Source organism: Numenius arquata, chromosome 3 (assembly GCF_964106895.1).
Source record: "Numenius arquata chromosome 3, bNumArq3.hap1.1, whole genome shotgun sequence".
NCBI lineage: Eukaryota > Metazoa > Chordata > Aves > Charadriiformes > Scolopacidae > Numenius > Numenius arquata.
The window spans coordinates 12,773,590-12,796,504 of record NC_133578.1 but is presented as its reverse complement, the minus strand read 5'-3'; the positions used below and the strand labels follow the sequence as shown (position 1 = coordinate 12,796,504).

The 22,915-nt window shown below is 42.7% G+C and overlaps 1 protein-coding gene across 1 annotated transcript in view; it reads left to right on the top strand.

The window, feature by feature from the left end:
- The window catches only part of PDIA5 (protein disulfide isomerase family A member 5), a 101,809-nt gene that overhangs the window by 20,695 nt on the left and 58,199 nt on the right, over positions 1-22,915 (top strand). Inside the window, exons 4-8 of the mRNA XM_074145667.1 lie at positions 8,913-8,996; positions 9,763-9,808; positions 16,038-16,130; positions 17,417-17,477; positions 21,282-21,349. Of these exons, the coding sequence (XP_074001768.1) occupies positions 8,913-8,996; positions 9,763-9,808; positions 16,038-16,130; positions 17,417-17,477; positions 21,282-21,349 (352 nt within the window). The remainder of the gene's footprint in view (positions 1-8,912; positions 8,997-9,762; positions 9,809-16,037; positions 16,131-17,416; positions 17,478-21,281; positions 21,350-22,915) is intronic.

Here is a 22,915-nt window from a genome sequence, read left to right as displayed (position 1 = left end):
GTGAAAGATGAAATTTTTGTTGCTTGTCTCTAAAGCAGACAAAGCTCCAGTCCCAGTTTGTGATGCCCCGAGGTCTGGTTTTGAAGAATAATCATTATAAAGTTATCCTCTAGCCTTCTTGAGTAGGTTTTGTGATATATCGTGGGGTAGCCAAGGACTGATGTTACTTGGAAGAGCGTAACTAGTTTGGGTGAAGTGGAAAGAAAGTAAAATGGCTTTATTGAAGAGAAGAAAATGTTTGGCAGGTTATAAAATGCGCTGTGGTCAGGTGCAGCTTTGAGGAAGTAGCAGAAGAGGTTGGAACTAGCTCTTTCCATCCTGAATGTGATTTAGAGAACACTCCTGGGTTTTCCTGTTACTGAATTGTCTTGAGTTTTTTATTGACTGTAACTCCTGCCCAATTTTGAACTGTTATTTTCAAAAAAGCACCCATCTCTTTGGCTCTGGGTAATTATTCTCTGCTCAAACTTGCATGGTTCCCTTTACTGTAGGTCCCAAACATAAACAAAGCTGTGTGATTTCCATCTGCTGTCATAGCGCGTGTGCTTGGCTTTAGCACATCAGACTGCTAGGAAGAGGAAATGCCATCTGGTTACAATGTCTGACTAATTTTTGGTTGGTTTTAATCCTGCTTTTTCTGCTTTTGTATACCATTCTTGTAGTCCTGGTTTTGTGTCCTGTGCTTCATTCTTGTAGTCCCCACCCCCAACAATTGCTTGTTATTGTTGCAATCCCATGACACTTAGCATAAAGGTAAAACCATAATCTGGCTGGTAAAGCGACCATTTCAAGGCTATACATCTAAACATGAGCTTTGGTTCACGAGAGAGCCAAATTGAATGAGTCTTTTTTATGGTACTTCCCCCAACTTCCATGTTTTTCTGCCTTTTAGATGAAATCTTCCTTTCCAGATTTCTAATTTCCTAATGCTTCGATACAGAAAGTCTTTACCCATACATGCAATCATAAATTAATTTGTTTAATGCCTTGAAATAGCAGGGAGGAATTTCAGAAAGAAGGCTACTGGTACAGATAGCTTTACGTGTCATTTTGCTCTTTAGTTTTTACCTTCACTCCTATAAAGCTGATAGGATTTATTTAAGAGAATAAGTCTGCTCATCTTTCTTCCTTGTAGTTGAATTTTAAAGCTGATAAAAAGCTTTGAAATTGCAAATAAAAATGACCAGATCTAATGGAGAGAGAAAAAAGGAAGAAGAAAGGAATGCTGCTCTTGCACTGATGCGACCTCTTCCATCCAAGTAGGTTTGCAATGTCTGGGATTTCTGCCGTTTTCTACAGTTGCCCTGAAGGTGAGGGGCAGCGGCAGCTCAAGAGTAGATGGCACATAGTGTTAGTGCTGGGGGAGGCAGCAGGGGCTCCATCCGCAGCTGATCCAGGGGAGGTAAGCCAGGTGTCCATCAGGAACACTTCGTAAGTGTAGTTATACTGACAACATGGTCCTTGTGTGGATGTGATTTATATGGGCAAACTGTGCATTTGCAGCATAGATTTTCAATACCTTCCTCCTGTCTCTGCCATAACCTGTCTGCGTGGTTAATGCTAATTCACATTAAAGCTCTTTTGTTTTACTGTAAGAATGACCATGCAGGAAGTGCTACACCAGTCTGAAAAAAATTGCCTTTTTTAGGTAAGCTCTCAGTTGCTAACTAAACCCATTTAGTCTGGTGTATTGCATTAATCCAGAAATGCAGAGCGTTTAACTAAAATCCACTGTAGTGTTTCTGTGTATGCGCCTGGGCTTGTGTCTCAGTGTCATCCTAACCAGGGGTTTTGCCGAGAATTGCTCATTAACTGTGAATCTTCAACGTTGCTGCTATCCCGACTAAAATGAAGAGTGAGCTAAGATTCAATATAAAGTTACCTCAATTTTCCTGCATTCAATACTTCATTTAAAACATCCTCCAGCATCCTCTCCAGGCCCATAGTGCAGCTAAAGGTCATAAAACAGGCACCAAGGGAACGGTACAACGTGCTGCAGCATCTGTGTGCCCGTGGGTGATACGTTCAAAACCTGCCTTCACGGGCATCTTAGATTAGGGTGAACTCAAAAAGAGACTGGTAGTCATCTTGCGTCCCAGGTTTAGACAGTGTCCCCCTGTACCTGGCTGTGTGGGTTATAGGAGGGCTGGATGGGTCTGATGAGGAAAGCTGCTGCTTTGCAAGGAGAGTTTGAGTGTTCAGCGTTTCTAGAAGTTCCTGCAAAGCCTTTGGTACCTCCTGTGAATGTGTTCACCTTATTTCTATGCAGCTATGTGGGCTGCCGAGTGCCTCTTACTAATTTATATTTCCATGGAAAGTACCATTCATTATAACTTCTTGACTTTCTGCAGGGCTGGAGCTTATAATTTTTTCCTTTAATTGTTTTTGCTTGACGATACCTGTTACCTCTTTGTCTTGGGTTCCTTTCTGCTCTTACGCTTGCTCTTGCTTGCAGTGAGAATTAATTTCATGGGTTTTAATTTTCGGAAAATACTTCTTTTTAATCTCATTCCTATAGATTCCTGGCCTCTCTAATTGACTAATGGGCACAGGGAGTCGTTTGTATTGGGTGATGAGTGGTGCTGGATCTCCACAGCACATGGATTATTCTCTTTGCATTTCTGGCACGTTCAAGGGGAGCATTTGGAGCAGAAGGCTGTGATTGCCTTGTTGGATCACAGGGAGGCTTTTTGCTGTGTTCTAAGGGGGAAAATGAAGCCCTAAATTCAGATGAGACTCTGAATAATCCTAATCTGCTAGTCCTAATCTTTAATTCTTTCCAGTAGCACGTTTTCTGGTTTGGGTTTTCATGCTCCCCTATCCCTTAAAAGATTCAAGATTTTCATCCACTGCATTGTTTGAGCGGCTTGTTTGTTCTGTGCTATAGAAACCTGTTGCTGTTGTTACTTCTTTTATAAGATAATTTCCATCAGGAACCTAGAACGGTGGCAAAATGTTGCTTTGTTTTTAAAGACAAATCTTATGTTTTAAGCTTCCTGTGCTGATTACTTCTGTGTCCGTCTCTCCTGGGTCCTGTTTCTATTTTGGGGTTTAAGAACCTGCAGAAACCACTCAGGAGCATAGTATCGAAGTGCCTGTCTGCATGGAGAGCTGTGTATGGGCTTTCTGTTCAGTAGATGTAAGCCATTACCATCCAGTGGCTGCTTAGTACAGGTCTTTGGAGAAGTGCTCTTTCAAGCTAGGCTGATGCTTTGAGAGGTGATTTTCTTAATATTTTTTTTCTTCTCTTATTTCAGATCTGTCTTGAGAGTGATACTGAAAGATCTGGGATCATCAGAGAATACGAGGAGCCTTACAAATGTGACATGCTCTCAGTGGCAGTAGTTGTGGCAGCAGCCGCCTCAGGCTGGGGGGGAGGACTGAGGACGATAGGGAGGCAATGCCCGCAGTCTGGGAGATGGAGAGGTTTTCAGGGGTTGGTCTGTTCTCATTTGGTCAGCAAAGGGCACAAACTGCGGCAGTGTAACTGAATCACACAGTCCTTGTTGGAGGGTGGGATTGATGACTGCAAGCAGCGTAGGCAAAATCCCATATTGTCGCCAATAATGGCTAACGAATTGCATTTTTGATTTTGAAACCTTGTAGGAGCACATCTAACTACAACTGACTGTTAATGACTTCCTCTTTCAGATTAGGTTTGCAAGTGCAAATGTGGGTTTTATTTTTAGGTGGCTTGAGGAAATTTCTGGCGTTGACACCCCTTTTGCTGCTTTTTGGGTCAGAAGCTCAATTAGTTGTTTGGCAGGATCTCAACTCCGTGCTTTCTCAGATGTTCATCGGTCTGTTGTCTGGAGAGGGTATTCTATGGAAGGTAGCCAGAGGGCATTGCAGAGGCTGCGCATTGGGCTGGAAAACCCTGTTTGATAATTCACTTCTGAGGGCTGGTCTGAAATTGCGGTTGCACTTCCCTCAAGTTTAACTGGAGTTCTCTGTACGATGGTTTTCACCATAATATAAAAGAATGAAAGCAATTAAATAACAGAGGCAATAGTGAGAGCGCATGCTGGTAACAAGATGACAGCTTTGACTGGTACCTTCTGAAGTTTTTTCCGGTGTTGGGAAGTTTGCTTTGTAGGCAGCCCTGCTTCTGCTCTGCTGTATCGCCCTGCTCTCGGAGCCTGTTCCTGCTCCTTACCTGCTCAGTCTTGTCTCTTCCTGCTGTTGGGACAGTGACAGGGTTTGTCTGTACAGCCACTGATACAATAGAGCCTCCATTGCATCGGAGTCAACAGGCACAACTGTGATATAAGGGACTGCTGAAGCATTAATTTATGTGGATTGTTGAGCCCAGTTTCAGACTGAGAGATGTAGCGGTAGGAGAGATAAAATCTGTTTACAGATTGTGAGGTCTGTGGTTCACATGTGGTTACGTGATATGCTGATAGAGGAGTGAGAGAGTTTTTGTGCAGGCAGATACTGTAGGTATGGATGAAAAAGAAGGCTGGGTCCAGTCTGTCTTGCACAAATGTTAGTAGATGCCAGCACTGTGGCATTGAAGTGGCGTGGCCACACAGCACATGCTGCTATTATGTTGGCAGCTGGAGATGTGAACTTTTTTTGGATGGCATTTTTGTCATTTCCTAAGAGGGGATTTGACAGTCATTCCAGAGCCGCCTTCCCCACAGGCTGATGTCGTTGTAGGGCTGTTTATCCTGCTTGATGAGAAGCCAACGGGCAGCATTATGTGATAAGGGAAATAATTAGGGAGCTGCAGAAGATCTTATTATTTGTGCTCATGAGAGAGGATGGTGCTGAGGATCTTAGTCTTAGTCTGCTGCCTTCAGGACCTGCCAGGACAACGTTTGAATTCAGCCCAAGGAGGATGTTTTGCACTGCCATCTCCATGCACCGCTTCTTACCCGGGATCCATCCAGCTCAGACTTGTTTTGTTGTTAGAAACCAATGTGGACTTACTGCAGCCAAACTCCTAGATCCTATTTTATGTTCCTCCTGTCTAGCTTTGTCCTCTGTTCTTTCTCTCTTCAAATTACCTTGACGCATTGCTGCAAAAGTCTTTCTCTGGGTTGCTCCTGCCTCTGGGGATGGCCATAGGTGTCTGTCGCTGCTTCTCCATCCTTATGCTCATGAGTTCCCAGGCCTGTGGGCAGCCCTGCACAGGCAGAGCATCCTGCGCCACCCCTGAGGAACACCTGTGGCACGTCCCCTTCAGGTGCTGCCTTCACTGGTGGTGAGCCAGAGGAGGTCAGATCTCCTTCACATTCTCCTTCGCCCTCCTCCTGCCCTGGTAACAGCTGGCTGCCTGTGCAAAGTGATTATTCACGCATGCTAAGGCTGACAAGGGACTCCAGAGGTTTAGAGGGAGCACTCCAGTCAGGCTTCCTGCCAGCTCCATCGTAACCCCAAATGACAGAAGTGTCTCCCAGTAGAGGAGGCAGGGATGTGAATGGAAAGGGGTGAAGTATTCCTGTGATGCATGCTGTCTTTGTTGTTATTTAGACTTCTTGCTTAGTTAGGTCAACTTGGATCTTTCGTTTTATTGTCCTTTTTACCAAACTCCCATATGCCTTTGCTTCTCCAGCAAAGGAACATTTTGGACGCTGGTTTGGTTTGCTGGGAAGGGGGAGCATGAGGAACATGCCTGTGGGAGTGGAAGGAAGCTGTGCCATTGTGCCACTTGAGGTTTGACCTTACTACCACATAGACAGCTGCTGGTTAGGTCCTTTGTTGTATTGCAAATAGGTTGATGTTTTGGATGATTTCCCACGGAGATAAAGCTGGATGATTTGTAGGGCTGCCTGCAGGTGAAGCAGAGGTCCCTTCAGCAGTAGCACGGGGATCTGCAGGGTTCGAATTGCTCTGAAATGGCACAAGGCAGCCAAGGAAGGCTCCTGGGAGGTGGGGACATTACTGACCTCATCCTCCAACCAGTATTTCCTGCACCTGGTGCCTTGTCTGGAGTGTCTTGGCCTGGGTGGCAGTGTGTTGTTTTTGGGGGTGGTTTCTGCCTTTTTAGGTTTTGGTGTTTTGTTGTGTGTTTTTCTTTTTCTTTTTTCTTTTTTTTTTTCCCCTCGTAGTCTTTGTAACAAACTCTTACACTGCCTCTTCAAGTGCTATAATAAAATTGCAAAAACCAGAGTCCTAATTACCTCTCCCATATGAGAGTTGAGGAGCTCATCTTCAGAGAGAGGCTGTTGGCTGAGATCCAAAAGAGACAAATCTCGAAGCAGACACTGCATCTGTGTTGATATTTACTCTTATTAAGGATAATGGTCATTACCAAGTGATATCAGAGCAGGTTGCTCTTTGCAGGTTATTTTTGTCTGGCTGTAAGTGAAAGCAGAAGGAAAAGCAGAACGGGTCCCTCTCTGCTGTTTCTGTATGTCTCATTTTCTGCTTTTTCCAAAGAATCATTAGTATAGCATCTGAGTTGGTGGGTCTGGCATGTGCAAAAATCTGCACTGATGCATGAAAAAATTACTGATACATATTTAGACACTTCCTATTCTGGGAATTTGCTCCTCTTCCATCCCTTGCATTGGTGCAGATAGCTTGCATAAACAGACTGAACTCCCAATGCAGCGGTGCAGAGAATCTGCCCGCTAAATGGTAAGAAACACACTGGAGTAAACTGCTGCTTTCTTTCCTGTGATAATGGATGTGCATTCAAGCAGCTATGTGAATCTTTACAAATGGAACAATCCTGAAAGCAGGGCAGGCTTAGATCTTGTTTCCTTCCGATGAACAGCTGCCCTTATCTTTCTTCTTTCAAATAGAAACTCATGCAAACAGAAAATGAATTGGTAGGAGTTGGAGTGGTAGGAGTTGCTAGCTGCTTGCTTACAGGTACCTCTCAGTAGTAATGTTTTGTAGTGTTTCTCAACTATAAACCTTGCAGAACTTTTCTAAGATAGGTGTCTGGATCCCTCAGTGACACATAAGGAACAATTACACTTTTTTCCCTACATGGTTTGAAGCTGCACCAAACTGGTGGCAGAACTGGCAACAGAATTGTCTTGATACCAATTTTGCTCCTCTATTGATGCTAGAACAACTGAGTGCACATGTTGGAGGTTGACAGACCTGTAGCTGGAGGTAGGTTTCAGCATTACACTTGTTCACATGAATGACCTAACATTTGTCTTGGCAAGGCTGAGATGGCCACAAATATGCGTGTATGCTGGAAACTTCTGGGAGTGTCTAGAGGAGCATTTACAAGAGTTGACTGTGGTGTGGGCTGACTTTAGTTAGCTGTCTGGCAGTCGGGTCCAGCAGGGCCACGAGGGCTTCTCAGTGCCTCTAGATTTGTCTGGGGTAACATGGAAGGGTGATCTGAAACTGGTGCCTCCTCCCGAGATCCCCTGACCTTCGAGTCACTTAGGGTTTAGCCCGTGGGACCTGGAGAAGCAAAGAGAGAGTTTACAGGTTTCAATGTCTAGCTTTGGCTATGATCTCAAACTGCAGAACTGATGTGAATTCTGTAAGACTCTTCAGATGAACGTGCTTCTATACAATTGGGATTACAGCTGCACCTTCCTGGTGAGGTAGTTGCATGTTTTATTAGTTCCTTAAAAGGCTCATTCCCGTCTTCAGCATACTATTCTGATACTGATGCATGTGTCTGTAGCGCCCCCCTCCTCATTTCCATCTACAATAAGCATTTGGGAAATTTCCACAAAGACACTCTTACCTGCAGCACACTATGAATTTACTGTTTGTTGATCCTCACATTTGCAGAAAGGCAGCTGGAGAACGTTGGGAGAATTAGCACCAGTGCTGGCACCAGCACTTAATTTGGTGGGGCTCTTGCAACCCTTGCATCTTGGTGTCTCTAATGTGTCTCTAATCAGTTTAAACTTGATGGGTTTTCAGTGTTTTCATTTTCTAAATTGATTTATCTGTGTAAAAGGTACAAGTTGTCCTCTGCTGGGAACAAGTTTCCAAGCTTTTTAATCTTGCAGTTTGTCAATGCAAAGAACAGTCTTGTCGGTGTGAATCATCTTCTTTTCTTTGTAGTTGTACTGTCACTCATCTCCCCAGGTCTTTGGCTAACTTCATATTCACTTCAGCTTGAAGTATCCTTATTGCTTCACTTCTACATTTTCTAGGACAGCAGTTACGCCATGAAGACCCTTTACCTGCCCACCTAAGCAAATATATATGCAGTTTTCTCCCGTGACCTTTCCCTCTTCTTCAGCTCAGCCTGACGTGGTGCTGGAAGTGATTCATTCTTGTTCAGCTTGAATACCGCCTCCGGCGGGTCTATTTGCTGTTTCATGCCTCCTCCTTCATTCAGGAGCTGTGGCAGACGGTTGTTACGTTCACTTGCCAGGTGTGGCTCCAGGACACATCCCTCATACCTAGAGTGAATGGGGTTGCTGGGCTTGGAGCTCCAAAATTTGAATTCGTTTTTGTTTTCTGCAGGACCTTTTTAAGGCTAGCCACTTATGATCTGGGCTTGGACATACCATTAAGATGTTTCTTCTTGGTTTTATTTTCTGTGAGATATAAAAGCTGACCTGCTCTTTCTCTTTGAATCTTTTCACAAACAGTGCTCGTTGACTACCGCCCTGACAGTAGCATGGTCTTCTTGAAAACTTGACTTACTAAATTTTATGTTAATCCCATGGACAGAAGGTCTACTGAGGTACTTGGACATGCTATAGTGGGCTGCTTTTCTACTGGTTAGAGCCTGGTTTTGGAATGTGGTTTTAAAACAGTTCACTGTATCCTGATCAAGCAAATGGAGAAATTAAATTGGCTAATGTAGCTTTCCACAATGCTTGTCCCACAAACTTAGCTGAGCAGCTTCCAAATTACTGTTAGTTGCAACTAACTGCTGTTGAGGAAGCAAAGCAATGAGTTTTCAGAACTGAATGCATTTGATTTCCTTTCTTGTAACCATTTTTTCTTCCAATATGTGTTTCTTGCAGTGATACTGAAAGCCGAAAATTATGCAAGAAGATGAAAGTAGATCCTAATTCAAAGGAGAAAGGAGTGGAATTACTCCATTATAAGTGAGTGCTGGGCTGGGATTTGTAGTTCCTAATTGTTGATGCCCCTGTTAGGACCATTCGTTCTCCTTGCAGCTCCATATTGCTGCACCACGAAAACTTTTTATCCTTTAACATGTGACATTGATTGCTGTTTCATCATTTTTCAAGTGTGTGTTGTGACAGAAGTTGAGATAAATTTATTTTGTTGTTTAATATAGTACACTAAAAGCACGAGCGGGGCCCAGAAGAGGTGCCCAGTGGAGCAAAACTACGCAATGCACAGGGCTGATGCCTGAGATTTAAGCTCTGTTACTTTCTCTGTCACGTGCCCGTTGGCACGTGCCTTGGGCAAGTCACTTTACCTCTCTGTGCTTGCTGTTCTGACTTGAGATAGTACTTTGTAAAGTAAGTGGAGAAAGGCAAGTGTAGTGAGACAGCAGGAGATTTTCTTCCTGGAAAGAATAGGAGTGGGAGTACTGTTAAGTGTAAGAGACACCAAGCAGCTGCATCTCCATATCGAAAGATCATGCCTTAGTAAATATTCTTGTTAAAGTGTCAGGGAGGAAATTATTTACTAGAAACCTGTTTGCTTTACACTCTGTTTTGCGCTCTCCCTTTTTCCTTACTCTTTTTTTTTTTTTTTTTTTTTACCCTTAAACTACTGTACTGTAAATTCTACTTAATTCTGTGGCTTAATTCTGGTTAGTGAGAAGTGAGGAAGAGTAGCTATATGATTTACAGCAACATTACTGTAAGTTAACACTATTCCCCACTCCTTGTTCAACAGGGACGGTGCATTTCATACTGAATATAACAGAGCGGTCACATTGAAGGTAAATTTAAATATTTGATTATTATTCTTTTGGTTTTGCTAGGTATGGGGGAGACATTGGTGGATTAAAAACAGGTGTTGGTACTTTTTCATGCTGAAGTCATGAAAGGGAGGGGGTTAATCTTCATAAACAGCTGTCAGAATGACCTAAAGGTTTTTGTGTGTGTATGCATCTGCCAACCACAGATCCAGGAAAATTGTGTATTATTAAAAAGACTGAACCCATGTTGAACTGTAATGTAAATTGAGTTACCTTGCAGGCTTGTAACAAATAGGGTTTTTCTTGTTTTGATTACAAGGTGCTATTAATGGCAGTATAAGTATTAGCTGATAATGCACTTTGATAAGGAGCTCTCTGAGGTTTTTAGGTTGTGTGTTTATAAACTTTAAAGAGAGCTGAGTGACCTTATCTTCTATTGGATTATGGAACCACAGTTCCTATGGATGTGCCCCGAGTGCAGCAGGGATAAAATGACCTTCCATATTCTCCTGCAAGCCTTGACACAGAGCAACAATGGGCAATGGAAGGAAGAAGACATGAAATGTGAAACAAATGTGTAGTTCTTGATGATTGTGGAAACAGTGGACTAAAAGCACAGTAAGCAGGCCAAAAGTGTGCAGCCTTCCTCTGTGAAGCCCTGGTGAAGCACTGGGAGTATCCTCACATGAGGCTGCAGCCTTGCGATGGCTTGGCTTCCAGAAGTGACTTCTGTCCAGCTCTGATGCCCAGTTCCCATTTCTCTTCCTCCTCCAGCAAACTCGGGCTCTGCACCATCGTTGGTCTTATGGAGGCTTGATGACACCTCCCCAGGCTGACATCATTACTTTTACTTCCCCTTTCTGGCTTGTTCAGGGGTTTGGCCCAGGATAGAGGAAAGCTTGTGTGAGATGGTACATGAACCTCAGTCTGTCAGAGTGGCTGTTCCTAAGCGTCCTTGCTCTGGACCTTCCTTTTACAGCCAGAGTTGTTGTGGGGTAGCTGATGGGGTGACTGTCTTGGAAGTGTGCCCTAGCTTGAATCATCCATTCAGCCTGTGCTTGGGGTGTCATGCAGGATTTGCCTGGGGGGGAGAGTAGGACTGTGTATCTTCCCATCTCCTGCAGTAGAAAACCTGCCCTGCACTAGGAAGGGCGATGCTAGATACCCTGCCCAGTCAGCGAATGCCTGAAGCTTCTTCTGTACTACTTCAGGAAATGCACCTGGTGATTTTTTTTTTTTTTTTACCCCTCTGAGCGTGGGGTGTGTGAGGAAGACTTGTTACTTGCCTAAATTTGGGTGGTTTGAACAATGCGTGACGTGTCTTTCCTGCCCTCCATAAATTGCTGCCACCAGGAATTGGTGCTGTGACTCTTCCTTACAGATTGAATCAATGGGAAAGCACTTGCTGCAGAGCCCTGGGGAGCATTGGGCTGAGAGGCAATCATAGCACAACGGGAACCATACCATTTACTCCTTCAGTTGCTGTTTTGTGATGAGCATTTCCTCCTCCATTTCTGCCCTGCCTGCTGGGGAGAAGGAAGCAGCATCCTGTGGACAGGGATGTGGGATTCTGGTGCGGGTGGAAGAGGGGTTTTGGAGCTCCCTCACTCCAGGACCTCTAGGCTTTCTTCATTTAACTGTCCCTGTAAAACCAGCTGCTAATGATTTCCAGGTTGGACAGTGCATCAGATCTGGGCAGTGGTCAAATAACTCAGCTGAGTGTTTACTTGTTCTCCTGCTCACACCTGCCTGGATATTTTCTGTATTTCTCCCTCTATACCACTGTGTATCCTTGTTTTCTCCTGTTGAGGCAGTGACCTTTCTTTCTCTCTCAGCTGTGTTTGTCAGGAATCTCCCAGTACATTACAAACAGCGAGCAGCAGAGCAACACAATCACGTAGGGTATCATACTCATTTTATGGACAGGTGGACACACTGAAGAACAGGGAGATTAAAGGATTTGTATCACATCATTCAGCAAGCTTGTGGCAATAAAACTCGGATCTTCTTTCCAGGCATCCAGTAGACATACTAATATATGTATGACATTTTGGAGAATGATGGACACAGCTCTGAAGAACTGTTGAAGGATTCTTCTGAAGCAATCGGCGATTTCATAGATGTGGCTGATCCAGCTGATAGCTTTTCTTAAAAACCTGAGTACACTATTCATTTCTTAAAGTAACTAAATCCTTATGTAATTAGCAAAGATGCCCTTGTGGGTTTACTGTTCGAAAAATGAGGAATAAAGGATAGCTCAGTGTTCACGTTACAGGGAAGTTAGTTAGCAGTCAGAACCTCCTGCTCCCGAGACCTGCATTAGGATCTGAGCTGTTTGGGGTATCTGGCAAAGGGAGGTGGACTGCAAGATAACAAAGTTTGGTGATGCAAAAATTATTAGGAATAGTTTTAAAAAAAAAATATTTTCAACTCTCTGCAGAAGGCCTTAGGTTCTCTTAATACCAAGTGGCTTGCCAATATGAAAGTAGGAACTTGTGGGGTAATGAACATCAGAGGGAGGGAAGGAAAGGACACAGCTCCAATTATGCTGGAGTAATGCAGGCTATTTTGTAATAGGTTTTGAATTACCAGTCAGGACAACAGTTGGCTTGAAAATACTGGCCCTCTGCTTAACAGCATTTAAAAGTCAAATGATTAGGAAAGGAACAGAGAATGAAAGAGGAAATGCTCTTCTACCATCTGAGTCCATTGGGTTCCTTCATCATGTGTCTCGTATGTGATTCTGGTTGCCCCATCAAGTGGAAAGTGTAGAAGTACTGCAGAGGGCAGTGAAGGATGGCTTGAATACTTACATGAAGATTCTTGGGCTTTGAAAAAAGGACAACTCGACAGATATTTGTGTAACTGTGAGCAGCTTGAAAAAGGGAATGATTACCTACTTTTTCTCCGAACTTGGGTGCAAACAGTGGCAGTTTGGGACAGTTGGTTTGAAACAAGTAACTGCTATGATTAAAAAACAAAAACAAAACAAAAAACAAAACAAAAAAAACCAAAACAGTTTTGGAACTCACAGCTACATGTTGTGAAAGCCAGGAATTTAGAAGTCTTAAAAACAGTTTTAGCTAGTCGTAAAGGATAGATCCATTAATAATTAGCAAGCACAGAGGTCCAAATACAACAGCCTGTGCAGAGTCCATAAACTTAATTACTTTTTGCCAGAAATTGAAAGCATATACCACTGTATGCTATATGTGAATGGTACTAGTATAGTTTTTCCCCAAATATCTGTAGTCAGCTGCTGTTGGAGACCTAAGCTTAGATCAGTCTTTGATCTTAACTAGTACATCTGTATGTTGCTTTAGCCACACCATGTCCTAATCTTTGGTAGTGCCGTAAGGCCAGTATCCAGGCTGTGTTTATTACATGATGAAGCCTTTTTTTGGAGGATACAGTAAAGGAAGAGTTTTATTCTCCTTCTGAAATGGAGAAAACTCGTTAAAGTACAAATCTGCTCAGTACTAGCAAAGGGAATAGACTAACCCAATAAATCGGTCCTGCTCTAAAATCTGAATCCTTTTCATGTTTGCTGTTGTAAGGAGTACGCGTGTGAAATCAAGGGAAGGCTTTTTATTAGCATCCCTACTGCATTATACTTCAAAGGAGTGAAAAGTACATGGATATGTTTCTGTGTGTATATATATATTTTTTTTTTTCCCCAGGTTAAAACCTAGGTCTGTATATGATAGCCAGCTATTGTGCTGTTAAAACTGCTAGCTTTTAGCAGCATAGGCTGGATGAAGCTGTGTCCTGTATTCTACTGAATCAGTGTTTAAGGTTCAAAGCTGTCGCCAGGGTTCAGGCAGCAAGTTACAGCCCAGTGTGGCCGTGTCGGTACTGCGGGGTCAAAGCGGGTCCTGACCACGTCATGGCAGGACAGGAGTGTAGCTGATCCCTCAACATGGGGGTTGCTGTGGCCTGGACCTTGCTCTGGTCTCTTAATGCAGCAGCCTCACCACTGCTTTTCTGTGATTAGAAAGTGCTGGTTTGTTGAGGGGAGTTCTTTCCTATTTAAAGGCACACAGGAAGTTCTCTTCATTGCATGGAGTAATGAGTGCAAGGCAACGTACTGCCTGCTCCTGCCAGAAGACATTACACATCTAATTTTTTTTACTCTTGGCTGAGAGGGAGAGGCTAGATGAATTAAATCTCTTTAATCCCCCATCCTCTAACCACATCTGTTTCTACATGACTGAACTTGGCATACAGGAATTCTTGAAACTAGCGGAGTCAATCGCACTCATTAGCTGTTTAAAATGTTGACCTCTCTCCTTCCTTCTAGTGTACAGTTGAGGTCTGTGCAGACTGAGAACGAGTAGAACGTGATGTAGCTTTCCTAAATGTAGAACATCTTCCCTGGTTTGTCCTCTTCTCCCCTTTGCCCTTATATTATTAAGTTGTCTTAGGGCATCATTTGGGATGTTAATGTCTCTAGTTTTAGGCCTTTTTACAACTATAATGCCATTATAAATGTGTTTGGTTTTGTTGTTTTTTTTTTTTTTTTTTTTCCCCTAGCTAGCTTCTTTCTCTGCTAATGCCATATTAAAACAAATTTCTTCTCCTGGAAGGGTTCTGGTCCAAACAGTACTACCTCACCCCTTAGGTCTTCTTACTGTGTACATTAAGTGCTTTGCTTGTTGTCTAGTGACTAATATATGCTGTCTCTTGTGATAAGACAAATCTCTTCAATATTAGCTGTGCAAGTAGACAGAAACATAAATGCAATAAATGGATCCTGCTGTAAGCTCTGGATTCTCCCAAGCCTTGCAGTAACAACTGGGTTGCAGGAAAATGGGCTGAACTCCACTATCTGTTGATAAGCTGTTGGGATGTTGTACCAGAGCAGCCCTACCAAAGGCAGAGGGGTGGCAAAAGTGTCTCCGAGACTGTTTCGGTGGCATGTGTCACCAGATGTGGTGCTAATGTACTCTTGAGAAGGTGAAGTACAAACCTAGGCTTTTAGATGGATGCTCTTGGCGTGTGTTAGTATATACTCAGCTCTGCTCTTCAGTCATGAGCTGTTTTGGCAAAATACCCCATGGGCTGAAAAAGGCTTTAATGAAGCTTTTCTTTGCTCTGACTCCAAGTAAGTTCACTTAGTGCTGTGGCAGCATCATCCACTCACTTTGACATTGAAGGAAGCTCCTCAGGGACCTCACTGCATTACTGGCGTGGCAGAGATCTTGTTTGGGAGTAGACACATACCTGCAATGAATGCCACAGGGAAATAAACAGGGTCAATCTGAGTGGTGAATGAACACAAAAACCCAAGACTTGTTTCCTAGAGCACAAGCATCCAAGGATAGCAGTGATTGAGCCTGTGCTTCCATATACAGCTGGAATTGGTGGGCAGTGCAATTCTGTTGGAATCTGTGGAGAGTGTCTCATTGACTTCAGAGTGCTGGAGTTTCCTTCAGGCTCAGGCAGAAATCAGAACCATCAGAGAGTATTTCCTTACAATAAAGAGTATATATGTGGTCTGCTGAAATGGATTGCTGGTTGTGTGTCAGTCGGGTAAAGCAGTTATAAAGCGTGTGTGTGTGTGTGTGTACTCAGCTTGTTGAATATGGGAGCTGCAGAATCATAGGGTCTCATATTTCCCGCTTCTTTTGTCACATTTGCTTCTTACTCTCCTACCTAAAAATCTACTGAGTGCAGTTTCTAGGTTGATGGGTCATAGAGGGAACTATTGGTGGATTGTTCTCCCTTTGACCAAATAAGCAGTTTGATCTTTAAGTGTGGAGTTCATTGCTTTTGCTCACAGTGAGCGTTGGTGTGCCCTCCAACTAGTCCTATTGGATTCAAAGGTTACTCAGATATGGTGAAGGGCATGGGAACCTGACCTCTACATAAAGAGAAATCTTTCCTGCTAAGCTAGGGAGTAACTGTGGAAGTATTGCAAATCTAGTACCATTGAAAGAACTCTCTGAAGGACCCTTGAAGCTACTGCCTGTGTGCTGGTCTACTTCTGCACTGTTTTCCCCAGTTTTATAGTGGAAATGTGAACTGGTGGGTTGGGGTATCAGTTTTGAGAAAGGTGCACACCCATGTATCACTTGGTTCTGCAATAGATTTATGTTCATTTGCATTAGAGCAGATGAATATATGAACAGAAAAGCGAAGGCACTGCACTAATTAGATGAGGTTTGCATGACAGCATAGATTTGAGATTGAATGTCTCGTGGTTTCCATCCATTTTGCTTTAAGAGCTTTTTTCCTCTGTTTATTACAGTCTATGGTGGCCTTTCTCAAGGATCCAGAAGGTGCTCCACTGTGGGAGGAGGATCCCGAAGCCAAAGATGTTGTGCATGTTGACAGTGAAAAGGTACATTAGCAGATAGATTTTCTATATGTTTTATAAATATATGGGATGAAGGGAGTGTGTATGTTTGTGTTAACTCTTAATGAAGAAGCACTATTATTTCCATTTTTGGAAGGGAAGCTTAAAACACCCAAACTGTTTTAAGTGACTTGACAAAGTTTGTGGATTGTGATAACTGTAGAGCAAAGCCTCCTGCTTCCCACCTTCCTCTCCCCTACATGTGGTCGTGATGTTAGTCTGCTGGCTACATGGCAAGTATCAAAGTATTGTGGATGGTGTGGGAGAAGAGACCTGTTTGTCTTAGGAAAGTGTAGCAGCTTGCAAGATGCAGTCACTGCAGGATGCAAGTAGGAGGTAAAATACTGCTCTTAAAACTGCAGGTTGCCATTAAACCTTGGGTTCCCTCGTGAGCCTGAGGTTGGCTCAGGAAGTCTGGAGCAGGAAGGAACAGGATCCGGATCTTGAGTGATTTAACCTGTCCTCTCAGTGTTAAGTGGGAAAGCAGCAAATACGATGAAACTACCTTAAGAAGCCAGTGCCACTACAGAGCTACCCATTATTTTCTCTCTAATATAATCAGCTTGGTCTTTTGTATTAGTTTTCTAGTCTATAGATTTTTAAAACTTTAATTGATTGGGCTCTAGCTGGTATTTTGTAAAGGGCCTTTTCAATTTTCTTGCTTTCATTTTTAATATTAGAAACAGTTTTTTTGACATTCAGTTTTTGTAGGAAGATTAATATTTAATGTTTACCCTCTGTACTCTATTAGAAGCCTTCGAAGGATTGCATTAAATTTCAAAACTTCATCTGGTTTCTCTGTCACACTGGTACTGAAAAATCTATTCTTATGGCTTCTCGTAGCTCTGACAAGGTTTCATAGTGTGGGAACTGAACTTGGTTTGTTTATTATTGAATCTAACTTTTTGAATTAGAGAGTATGGCTTTTTGGATGGGTCAGGGAAGAAGAAGTTTCCAGCCAAGAGATTCTGCAGTGAGAATCTCTCAAGCTGTGCAATTTCCATATCTCAACAGTTAAAATACTGGTCTAGGGTGTTTAGCAGGTATTCGAATCTATAATAAATTTTGCCATCTTTCAAGTTAAAATTGAGCAAGGAGAAGAAACTGAAGTCTTGTCTGTTAGGAAAGATGACCCCTCTTCCCTTAGATAAATGAGCCTATTCTGTGTATGTATATATATATATATATAAACTTTTTAAAGTTGCAACACAAATAATAAGAGTTGTCTTTGGGTATAGGTCTGGTCTTATTTTCTTTGGTTCATTCACTAGGAACTGAGAAGGCTTCTGAAGAAGGAAGACAAACCCCTTCTGATGATGTTCTATGCCCCATGTAAGTAACCCGGCATGTCCTGTCACCTCTTTCTCCACTGAGAGATGCCCAAGTCTGAGTAAAAGCCTCACCTGTGTTTCACTAATGCCATCTTGTCCCACCTTTATCATTCAACTCCTTTTGTTGTTCTGCCTGTTTGTCCTGTTTTCACTTAGTTTTCCATCCCTTGTATCCTAGTCTTGCCTCTTTCTCTTGTAGTGATGACTCTTGCTCATTGTTCTTTTAAGCAGCTGCTTTCTGTAATTTCTTTACCCATTGTCCTTCCTAGATTTGTGTTCTACAAGACAGAAACACTGTACGCTGAATGTGTAAGTGTTAATACATCTGTCTGAGAGTGCCTAGCCCTCTGGCCTGTAAGGAGCTGTAAGTGCAAATGGGTATTGCAGATGCTTTTTACTTTTGCAGTTTGGGCCATAACATAAGACAAGCTGGTTCAACACAAGCAAAAGATCTCTAGAGGAGACCACGGAGTTGAAAAAAGCCAACATACTTGTTCTTCCTAACTGCAGGCAAAGGGAACAGTGCAGTGGTCGGGAGCAGGAATATCTTTCCTACTCCATCCAAGAGGCAGCCTGGGTGTTCCTACCCACGTGGGCAGGACTAACTTGAATACAAGTGGGACTTCAGGGCAGGGGGACAGAAAGGAAAGAGAAGAGCACGTTGCAGTCATTGCATTTCTTTTGTGACCTTGACCTTGTATTGGTCCTATCTTGTCATAGCATTGGCTGCTCGTTCCTTAATTTTACAGCTTTACAACTGCTTTTTTGTGTTTCCTGGTGACTGGTACGTGAGAGGCTTTCCAGCTCTTCAAAACAATCTTCTGTTGCACTGGAGTTGTTTGGCTGGAAAGCAGGGGAGCCATGAGAAAGAAATGAACATGTGACCTAAGCTAGAAAAACCTCCCAGCGCTGCCCTGATAAGGAAATTGATGTTAGGGACCACTAGCAATTTCCTGGCTGATTCTCTTCAAAACTGTGTCCCATGGCAGCGTTATCTGATGTTTCTCAGTGTATTTTCTTTGGTAATTAGTGCCTGAAACGCCATTCTACCTTTTCAGTCTCATCTGAGTACTGCCGAGATGGCCAGAATTGCCCAAGACTTGGTTCGATGCATCACTAAGAGAATGTTTTTTCTTTTAACTAAATGAGTTGCAGCTCCGTGCCTTCAGACTCTGCAGCAGGATGGTCCTGTGTGGCCTGGTGTGGTGCGTGGTCGCTCCCAGTCGCTGCTGCTGCCTTAGCATCAGCAGGAGACGATACGCCTGCTCTACTTGTAAATCAGCCCTTCGGGGAGAGTTCAGTTGCAGAGTGCTTTCACAGTTTACCTGTATGGTGAATTATTGTTTTCCACAACTGAGTCTCTTCCTGAAATGCGCCTTATCTAACCCTTCATTCTCTTTGAATCATTCCCCCAGAAACCCTCCTCCTTCCAGTTTCTCTTCTTTTGAAGTGGCAAAACACCTGCTAGTCTTCAGTGCTGTAATACTTTTGCTGCTTTCTAAACTGCTGTGAAGGAAGCCTACTTGTAAGGTGTTTTTTTTTTTCCCTTCTGATTTCATAGTTCTTAACTCCCTCATCTTTTATTTAACACACGAGACCTTCTGACTTGGTTCTTGTCCAGTTTTTCTTTTTTTACTCCTGTTACTGGAGACAGACTACATCCAGCAGTTGCATTAAAATACTGGCTTTGGGCAGTTTGAAGTTACTGGTTACATACAGGTGTTACCTTTCCCAACTGGGAGCAGCAAATCAAGGCTGGTCACTAAAGGAAATTGTGCTTTTCCTTACTTGTAAGGGGTGAGTCAGGGAGGTCTTTGGCATGAGAGGACATCAGAGGCTTTATCTGGGAAGCTATGGGGATGGCAGCTGCATTATTTCCTTTGTTGGATGCGGGAGCTTTAGATTCATTGTGGCAGATTCATAGGAAATGGGCTCTTTCATTACGTACCAGTGCAGAGGGAGATGAAAGCCACTGCAAACTTAAATGTAGTTTCTTTAATATTTTAGGAATGCTCGGTCTGGGTAAAATGACTTGGAGCAAAGACATGCTTTCCTTAGAAGATATTACCTGTCATTTGGAGACCATTCACTGTACTTTCAGACCTATATTATAAAGTCAGACAGCACTAAACATGAAAAATTAGGTATACTTACAGGCATTTAGATTTATTTGTAGTTAACTGTCAAAGAAGACTCCTTCAGGAGATGGCCTGGATTTGGCAATGAAAAGGAGCTGTTTAAAGCCCTGTTTTCAATTATGTTATGAAAATGCAGTGTTTACTAGTGGAAAAACTAATATGTGTTCATTAAGCCCCTCCTTTTGAATTAAAACCCAAGAAAAAAGAACAGAAGAAAATTCGGTTTTTTGAGGTTACCCTTTTATGCCAGTATAGGGATATATGTGGCTTGACAGCATCCTGAACAGTGTAACCCAGAAATGCGGGGGCAGGAGAGATTGTGCTGAAGTGGGTTTGGGAGCAGCAGCAGAGCTGGGAACGGAAGGGCTATAGGGATGATGGCTGGGTGGAGGAGGCTGGTACGTGTCTGTGCTCCAGAAGGGAGTCCAGGGAGCGGTAAGAGGTTGAAGAGGGGAAGAGAGAGAGATCGATAGCTGGGGGAGTTAGAGGCCTGCGGCTGCTGAAGAGAGAAGAAACAGAAGATCCAGAAGATGGTGTTAACAACTCGTATCTTTTGATGTCTGTCCAGCGGTTTAGAGGAAGCCACAAGATCTCAGTGGGCCTCAAATGGGTGGTCTGCACCCACCAAGAAATCATCATTTTGACCAGCACTGATTTAACAACCTCACTGGCAATTTAAGCAGAGAGATCAAAGGTGGAAAGACCACAGAAACAAGAGCTCTCTTTCCTCTGATTAAAGGATGTTCCTCCCAGGCATGCTGATGTGATCCTAAACCAGTGGCTACAAAATCTGTTCCTCCTTTCTGGAAGATATTTTCAAAACTCTTGTCGCTTCATCAGAATGAAAATGTTGACTGCTGTCCCATAGTGGACCCAAGAGTTTCCACAAAAAGTGTCTGAAGTGGTTGGCTGTAGCTCTCTTTCTTTCATGCTGGCTGCCCCTTCCCATGTGCAGGCACGTATTTTACTTGGCAAGGATGAAGCCTGCTGCTTACAAGGTGATTTAGTGCTAATCTGCTTAGCACTCCAGAGCGTCATCAAACAGCTCTTAGCACGCTCTGGCTGTACACTGGTAGTCTTCCTCGCTTGCTGTTTGTGTTTTCCTCAGCACATAAAGTTATTGTATCCTTCAAGGGCTGTTGCTTCTTCTGAGTTATGTCTTCCCAATTAACAGAGCACTGTTTAACTTTTGATGTTTGTCTAATGTGTTTAGGAAATGTCTCAAATGAATTTCAAAGACTTGTTAAGCTGGGATGAATCTGAAGTACCTCCCCCCTCCCCTTCCTTAAAGACCAAAAATGCACAAAGCTTTTTGTTTGAGTTCACAAGCGTGACATCTTCCATTGACTTTTCAAATGTGCATTTCATCTGAAGTTCCCCTCTGGTCTCAGCTCAGAGCCTGAGGAATATAAGATGGTGTTACTCTTTCCAAAACTGGGACAATAAATGAGTATGAAAAAGAATAGCGTGGAAAAACATGCGAAAATAGCTGCACATAACAAGAAGTAACATCCTTAGAAACTAATAATCTAGTAATTATTACGTGAAATGGATAAGGAATTTTGGTTTAAAATTTATTGTATATAAAAAGTCATTTCATATGCTTTGAAACATACGTCCTGAGTAGAATTGTTGGCGTATTACTTACACAGTTTCTTTTTTATCAGGGTGTGGTGTTTGTAAGAGAATGATGCCATCTTACCAGCAGGCAGCCACAGAACTGAAGGGTAAATATGTAAGTGAGAAGATAAGATTTATATAAAATTTTTAAAATCCTTTTAACACTTTATTTTTTTGAGTATTTGAAACCACAAATGTTTATCAAAGTGGGGAATTTTTAAGCAAGTTGAAACAAAACAGAAATGCATGATTCTGTTCCAGATCCCTTCAGGTCTCTCTCTCTTGGTTTTTATTTTTTTAAAACATTAGAGAATGAGATGTTAACTTACCCTTTAGATCCAGTGTAGTTCTTGCCATGGAAAAACAGGCTCTGACACTATATAGTTTTATGTTTAGTTTCTAAATTGTGAATTTGTAGTCCTGTTAAGCTCGTGTTGGTAAAGATAAAGAAATGTTTGTTATAATGGGTTTGATAAGCTTTTTGGCCTGATGTTTCACTGAGGGATTAAGGATGGATGCCCTTATAGTGATAATTAACCCACTTTTTAGTGGAGAATCACAGTGTCATGGGAAGGGGATTTCCCTATGTAAGCTACTGATCATCCTCCTAGCCCCTAAGCATAAGCATTAATAAAATCTTACAGTTTTAATATAGCTCTGTCAACAAAGTTAGCATTCATACCAGATTGAAAGGAAAACAAGTTTTGACCATAATAAAATCCATCAACAGCAGTCACAATAATTTAGTTATCTGTTTGTACTAATAAGGCGTATTGATCTCTCTAAGCAAGTCAAAGGCACTTCTCTAATTGAGGTCTTGTAATGTGCTTAATGTATAATTTATATGATACCAATAATACATGAGTGTTGTTTCATGGCACTAGCTGGATTTAGTCTGACCCTACCTGTTGGATCATTCACTATCAGTTTACGGGTTTCCTCAGGAGAGGTGGCATATGATGAGGAAAAGATCATAGAATTATTTAGGCTGGAAAAGACCTTTAAGATGATCGAGTCCAATTCTAAACCGAACACTGCCAAGTCCACCACTAAACCATGCGCCGCATCTACATGTCTTTTAAATGCTTCCAAGGATAGTGACGCAACCACTTCTCTGGGCAGTCTGTTCCAGCGCTTGATAACCTTTTCAGTGAAGAAATCTTTCCTAATATCCAATCTAAACCTCCCCTGGCACAGCTTGAGGAGATGAAGCACTGCGGTTCTTAGCTAGGGCAGTTCTGGCCAGTGCTGCTCACAAGCACCGAGTGCTGTCAGACTCCCCCACGTTCTCCTAACAAGTTGTTTTGCAGAAGTCTTTTCTCTAAATCCTTGTTTGCTTAGGGCTGAAATGAGTGGGAGTTGTTCGGATTTATTTAGGACATGGTACAACCCTTGAAGATATTTTCTAGTGCGTTTTTGTCTAACCAGGCAGCACTCTAATGCCATTTCCCCTCAGTGGAGCATGTGCTGCAATCTTTGGGAAGTCACCCCTGTCTTGCGAGGCGTGGGATGGGCAAGAATTAGGAATGTCAAGAATCACCTACAGACGTAGTGCCGGAAAAAAGGCATGCTGCATTGTGCTGTGTTCTCCTGCAATTATCCCTTCCTTGTCCATGTGCAGCTCGTTTTATTAAATTCAAACCGGAGAATTTAAACTCCAAATCTATTCTGGTTTGATTAT